This window comes from Rhodamnia argentea, chromosome 7 (genome assembly GCF_020921035.1).
Source record: "Rhodamnia argentea isolate NSW1041297 chromosome 7, ASM2092103v1, whole genome shotgun sequence".
In the NCBI taxonomy this organism is placed as follows: Eukaryota; Viridiplantae; Streptophyta; class Magnoliopsida; order Myrtales; family Myrtaceae; genus Rhodamnia; species Rhodamnia argentea.
Window position 1 is genome coordinate 10,978,849 of NC_063156.1, and position 7,339 is coordinate 10,986,187.

At 37.4% G+C, this 7,339-nt stretch overlaps 1 protein-coding gene across 1 annotated transcript; it reads right to left on the minus strand.

The window, feature by feature from the left end:
* Positions 1-2,355: 2,355 nt before the first annotated feature.
* LOC115737804 (putative disease resistance protein RGA4) lies at positions 2,356-6,811 on the minus strand. Its single transcript, XM_030670157.2, has 2 exons — positions 4,201-6,811; positions 2,356-2,625 (listed from the first exon to the last, which is right to left on the minus strand). Exon 1 carries the CDS (start codon positions 6,784-6,786, stop codon positions 4,201-4,203), a length of 2,586 nt encoding a protein of 861 aa, XP_030526017.2. The 5' UTR covers positions 6,787-6,811; the 3' UTR covers positions 2,356-2,625.
* Between the last annotated feature and the right edge of the window lie 528 nt (positions 6,812-7,339).

Here is a 7,339-nt window from a genome sequence, read left to right on the forward strand (position 1 = left end):
GAACCGGTTCCGGGTTGGAACCGTGGGCCCGGTCAACGGGCCAGTTCCGAGCCCACGGTTCCATATGGCCATGTCTAGTTATGACCAATCCAATCTATTACACTATTACACCTACAACGTATCTTAGTTTACTAATTAAAAACCGAACTCCGCATCAGAAAACCGACTGCTAATCCATAAACCAAGATCAGCCGCTGCGGCGGCAACCCAAATATCCCAAGCAAAGAAAAGTACAGCCTTTCTCAAGATGGAGATGGAACCCCACTAGGTAAAAGTACAGGTCAAGCCCTTAGGTAACAACAATTTGTCATCCCCTAATCTTTCGTAGATGTAGCTAGTATATGTTGACTTAAATAAATACATAGATAGATAAATATAGATATATATATATATATATATATATATGGGCTTATTTCCAAGGCCATAATCAAGGTTACTCAATTGAAATTGGTAATCAAAAACTTGTCAGATCATATTCAGAACCTTATTGCTAATTTTTATCATTTATTCTATGCAAGGGTACATATGAAAAGTCTGATAAAGTGAGATGAAAGAAAGATTTCTTGTTATGGTATTCCCTTTTTTCCCCTTAAAAAGGATATGGTCATTGTATGAGAATGGATGAACCTCGTATTAAAAAGAAAAAAGAAAAGAAAAGAAAGAACTCGCGCCGCGAGTTTGCTTCGAAAGACAAACTCCTCCTAATTAAGGATTGTTTTGGTATATTATCAGAAAGCTAACCAAAAAAGACAACCTGCAAAACACACGAGTTTTCACACGCGCTATACAAGTGCGCAATTCCTTTCGAAATAGTGTTATAATTTCTATTTTGCTAAATACATTTATTATTAGTGTTCTAGGATCAGATGAGAAAAATCGTATGTAGACGGAGAAGGATTACCCCCCAAAAAAAATGATGATGACCGACAAAAGCATGGGCTTAACCCTTATTTAATGACTATAGCGTCTCTAATCTTTTTATTACGGTGAGAAGTGTTAGGAACAATATTGATACTTGTTTTTTTTTTTTTGGTCAAATAATATTGACCTTGTGAAAAGCGAGAAAAAATATGTATCGACTTTAAAATATAGAAGATATAGACATGCGGAGCATAATGGACCAATCGAACTAGAAACCAGCTAGTTTGGTCCGGTTCTCAGAGGCTTCGATCCGGTCCCAGTTCCATAAAATTGGAACCGGTTCTGATTGGTTTGGTTCGCGATTCCAACTAGGAACCGGACCGGATCGGACTGAATAATATTTTTTTAATAAAAAAATTGTAAATATAAACCTAAATCTAAACCTAAGATGCGTAAAATGCTTAGTATGACTTTTAAGTTTAGCAACAATGCAATGCGGTTAACGAGAGGTGGTCTGATGAAACGAGAGGGAAGACTCTTGAACATATTTCGCACTTACCTTCATTGTTTATTAATCGTTGGTCTTTTGGTTATCGTGTGACTGTAAACATTTATTGTTTGAAATAAAGAAGTCCACCTCTTATTTAATTCTTCCGTCGAAAAAGGCCAAAAAGAAAAAAGAAGAAGAAGATCAGCTTTTAAGGCACGCATGACAACACTTCTATTCCATATTGTTTTTTCTATTTTTTGAGAAAAGTAATTTTTTTCACTTCTTCAAGTGGTTTCAAAATTACTTCCGGAGCAAAAAGAATGCTCCAGAAATAAATAAAAAAATAAAGCTGCATAATCAAACGAATTTTTACTCTAAAAGTTACGTTATCAAATGGATTTTTGCTCTTAAAGTGTTATCATGCGTGCCTTAGACTCTGATTTGGCCCTTTTCTACATTAAGAAAGGACCAATCAAATGGGATTTTGGTCGGTCAAAAGTATAAGAAGAAGGGAAAGAGTGGGTTGGGCTCAATGCCTATTTAATTACCGAGCATTTTCCCGAACAGCATTGAATGCCAGCCCAATCTCCATCACCTCCTCTATTCCCCTTTTTTATTTTCTATCCGCCTGTGACGGCCCTCGCTCAATGTCGGCGTTAGTTGGTCAAATAGACAGAATTGGTACAATTATAATAAATTTAAAAATTTTTGGGTAACTCTCCCAACATAGTAATGAGTTCATACGAATGCATTGGGGGACTAAAACTGACAAAGGCTTTGAGCTGAGCAAAAACTTATACCTTTTGCATTCATATTCGCATGGAAGTGAAGTAAAACATACGGAAACATTAACGTGGTTCTTTAAGCACGTTGTATCGAGGAAACTCTTTAAATAGTATAGTGCAATAATTATAAAAGAACGGAGTCACTGACACTAATTTACCAAAAGCATGACTCAATGGGGCATCGTCATTTCATACTATGCCTGAATGAAGTACAAATATTGTTCTAATAGATTTCAACCCATGATAGTGCTACAGTTGGTCTCACACAATACGAATAAGGCATTTTCTCCATGGAGAAATTTGCTATACAAACCCAAGCAGATAACAAAGAACAACAATCGCACAAGGTAAGAAAGAACTAAGTACAATATTAACTGCCATTGTTTTCATCCTTGAAAACGAAAGAGATCAATGAAGGGATTAGCTGAGTTCCCAACAAAATCTTTGCGGAGATCCACATGGAGTCGCCAATAGATCATAGGAGTTCATCTGCTCAAAAGACAAAAAAAAAAAAAAAATGAGCTTAAGAGTATCTATAACATGATATTATGGTATTTATTGCGGTGTCTTACGAGTTTGTCATTCTTGGATATTCTATTTACCAAGATATTTTCATTAGGCAGGCAAATCATTTTTGTACGGATATAACGTTTTTTTTTCAAAAAATTGGAGTAGAAGTTTTTGTTTTGTACGAAAATGTGTGAACAATCTGGTTCTCATAAAGTAATAGCAATCGTTCCCCTGCTATGCAAGGAACTAGATTTATTCTATATAACAATTTATTTTTTGCTTTGTTATGTGAGTTAAAAGTTCTAAATAGTCTCACTAATAATATTGAGTGTGTAAAAATCCATTGTCAAAAAAAGGTTATATTTTTTTTTTAACAAAATCCAAATAGGAGCATTTACTTTAATAGAAATGATTTTGTATATAAAATTTCCTTTTTCTCATTTCAATATTTTGATTAAATAGTAATTCAATCGAAGAATTAATGCTTATATTCTTTGGGACTAAAAGTATTAATTTCATAATTTTAATTAGACGGTAAAATAATTATTTAACATCGAGTTTCTTTGAAATTTAATGAAATCTTATTGTTTGTATTTTGGCAATTTCAAATTGGGTAGAAGTTTCTACTTGCCCTTCAATCATCTTTCTATGTCGAAAGCAAACATGAGAACCTACGAAGCTTACTATATGCTACTGATATTGATCAATACAAAAAGGTATATTTTCAGGAAAAAGAAATTGAAATGTAACCCTAAGTACTTATTTGGTACCGCAAAGTTTCCCAAATTTTCGTTCTCGTTTCCATTTAAGAAATAAAAAAAAACGTCCGGAAAATGCACGTGACTTTTGAAATATAATCATCGCATAAAAAAATAAGGAAAGTTTTTTTCGAAAATTAATCGTATTAGACTAAAAATGACCGTCCAGTATTCTCCATGCTTTAAATCCAAACGAAACATGCTGTTTTTGAAAACTAGATTCCATCATGGGGAATTGAACTTAGCTTGCAATGGGCCACATAAAGTCGTCAATATTACGAGTGTGCATGTTGCATCGTTCTCTTATCCTAACTTTCATCAACCGAGGATGTCCGGAAAAAAATCATATATGAGAAGGGACTCTCAATATGTATGATTGTATTACATCTAAGAATGAAAAGACGGCGTTTCAGGGAAGGCATATCTGAAGAAAAGATATCAGATTGAGAAATTCGCTAAAATTTGTTAATTTTGCCACGAAACATCCCTCACGTTATGGAAATCTGCTAAAGTCCTTAATTTTTGCTCCAATTTTGCCTAGGTTTTTGTAAATTTGTCATGTGTCAGCATGGTATTTGATGTGATACGAAAATTAATATAGAGTAATTGTGGCACAGGTATACCAGTTTAAGAATTTTCTGTGACACGATAGGTAAATGTAGTATGGGTGTATTAATTGGGGATTTTTGATGGTACTAATAAAAAAATTAAAAATAGAAAGGAAATTTCAATGCACGTGACTATATTAAATCTAAGAAGGAACAAGAAATGAAGAGAGAGGTAGATAGTTGCGTACCTAATCATCCATCCATTTTACACGTTTTGTATCAAGAACTATTCGAGGGATGTGGGCGATTTTTTGCCAATCCTCGCCAGTTTGGGGTTCACATCTTGTGCTCGGTTCACCACAATGCTCAACGTGTAATTCCTCGAGGGCAGTGAGGGACTGAATTCCATGTGGCATGGACGATAAGTTGGGACATTGAATCGGACGAATTAACTTGAGACAGGTATGATTGGGCAGCCATTTAGGTACGGCCGTCAAGTTCGGGCAGTCGTAGACACCAAAAGACTCCAAACTGCGGGCTGGTCCTTCAAGACATTGAAGCAGCTCCATCGCTTGTTCAGACTGTGATATTATCAGCTTGCGGAGATTCAAAGGGAAGTCGGACTTGTTCTCTTGGGTCAACACGAGCTTGCAATTATCAATTAGCAAGAAGTCTAGAGCGATTAATTCCCCGAAAGGCAAGTATATTGGTCTCCTAAAATTTCGAATATCCAACGTCCGAAGGCGACTCAGTCTACAAGTACCTTCAAATAACACTTGCAGATTTTGGGCATCACGGATTTCCAACCACCGCAGGTTTTCCATGTATTGTATTCCACTTTCCTGTAGACTATTTTGCTTTGTCGATATGCTTAGAAATATAAGGCTTGAGAGTCTTTTCATATTTTTGGGTAATTTGCGTAGCTCTGAGCAACCGCGGAAGGATAAGTATAGTAAACTTTGTAGCTCGCAAATGGTATTCGGAAGCTCCTTCAATAGCCTATTCCCATTGAGATTTAAGAATCTCAATTGCTTCAAGTTGCAGATGGAACTTGGCAGTTCCTCAAAACTACCATCTGACAAATCTAGATATCGTAAGGAGATACATTGGGAGATGCACGTTCTGGTAAAGTTCCTAGAAATAAATCCATCATCAAAATTCAATTGTATAATTGCACGTAGCTTCCTCGAAGCTGGCTTTCTCAAAAAGGGGGGGACTCCATCGACATTTGAGATTCCTTCCGACGACGTGCTAGAGAGCGAAATGTGTCGAACTCCTTCTGAAATCTCCGAGGTATCTAAGCTGACAATAGAGCAATCATTTTGTGCCACGCTCGTTGCAAGAAGATGGACCAGATCGTGCACTCTAAATGTTATCATCCCCTCGCGTACCTCAACTTCTTGGATCAAAGATCTCTTCCATAACTCTCTAAAGTAATCATCACCAACGTCTATCAATGCTTGTTTTTCCCTTGTTGAACTGATGAATCCAAGAGCGATCCATAGTTCCACAAAAGTATGGTTCAGGAGTTCGACTCCTCTAGGGAAAAGTGAAAATGTTGCAAAACAACGCTTCAAGTGGGATGGCAAATGATCATAGCTAAGCTTAAGTACCGGCAGAATGTCATTTTTCGCTTTCAGTAATTCCCATGTTTCACTGTCCCTTACATGTGTCCAATGCCTTTCATCATACTTCGAATACAATAGGCTCCCCAGAGTTTTCACAAGGAGAGGAACTCCTCCACATTTTTTGACAATGTCATTTCCAATCTCAAGGAGATCAGGGCGTGATTGCTTTTCCTTTTCGTCGAATGCCCATTTTTTGAACAAGGCCATAGAGTCCTCATGTGAAAGACCTTTTAGATTGTGCGCTGGATGGGTACCCATCATGGAAGCGACTTCTGAACTGCGTGTTGTCACAATTACCTTGCTTTCACTAGCTCCATTGCTTAGCAAATCTCTCAATTCTTTCCATCTACTGCGGTCACTGCTCCAAACGTCATCCAAGACAAGTAGATATTTCTTGTCTTTGATGATGTCTTGCAAACGAGTTTGCAACTGCTGAACATTCAAGTTAATCAAAGTTTGACCCGTTGCATCTTTAATAATCTCTTCAACGGTTTTCTTTAAATCGAAGTCCTCGGGCACGCACGCCCAAATCCGCAACTTAAATTGCTCTTTCACACTATCGTCGTTGTAGACTAACTTAGCTAGGGCCGTTTTGCCCAAACCTCCAATTCCAACAATGGGAATCACCGGGAGATTTTTATCATCTGCCGGCCGCAATAACATCTCAATTATCTTTTGTTTCTCAATATCTCTTCCAACGACATCCGACTTGTTTACGAATGAGTAAGTCATCTCTCGTGATCGTGTATGTGCCACATCATTGTCAGCACTCTGCACTTTAAGATGGAATTGATCTTTCTCCGTGGAAATTCTGGATAATATTTCCCTGATCTCCTTGACTTTATGACTAAGTTTTGCACGGAGTACCAGGGGATTGGAGAGGGAAAAGAAACGGCGTACCTTCCCTTTGACACCCACGTGGCGACTTATCATCTGCTTCCTTAAGGCTTCGCACTCAAGTTTATCGAGCACGTCCTCCGCATCATAAAGTACCTGTTGAAGCCGATCTAACCACACTTTCACAAGGCGGCTCTTCTCCCGCTGCTCCTCGGCATCTAACAACACTGCCTGAATGGCAGTCAACGTCTCTCTAAGCTGGCGGATCTGATTGTCGAATCCGTAAATTGCGACGGCTTCTTGGAGCGCCGGTGATGCTATCTTCCCTAGCACACTTTCTGCAACGCTGAAGAGGAGTGATTGAGCCATGTTTAGTGAGGAGGAAATTGATTCAGGCTATCTGGTTTGAGACGAACAGGAACGCACAACTGGATGAAAGGGGGTGTTCTTTCTTTACGGGTGGCCTGCAGGTCAACGGATGAGTTAATGGCCCCAGACAATCATATTTATATCAAAAACGTTCTATTGTTTATTTCTTTCCAGGGAACAATATGTGTTGGTGGGGACCGCCTATGTGGGGTCCACGTAGCAAAATAAAAGAAAACCGAAAAAAAGAGAGAGTAGAAAAGTCAAAACAAAAACAAAAAGACAAAAAGCAAGGAAAAAGTAAAAAGAAAGAAAAGAGGTGGGTTGTCTTCGCGAAAGGAGTAGCCGAGAGTGAAAAGGAAAAAACAAAAAGAAACAGGGGAAGAGATCACTTATATTAAAATGTAAATTTATGAGAAATATATATATTTAAATTATATACCCGATCACTTGAAAATTAATATACTCAGCTAGCAAAAAAAAAAAAAACTAATTTTGATATAATAGTAGAAGAATAAAAAACTTATCGCTGACATAAATATATATTTTATACATA

What these genes read in the sequence shown, in the direction of transcription:
- LOC115737804 (XM_030670157.2), bottom strand. Translation starts at nt 6,786, where the DNA reads ATGGCTCAATCACTCCTCTTCAGCGTTGCAGAAAGTGTGCTAGGGAAG.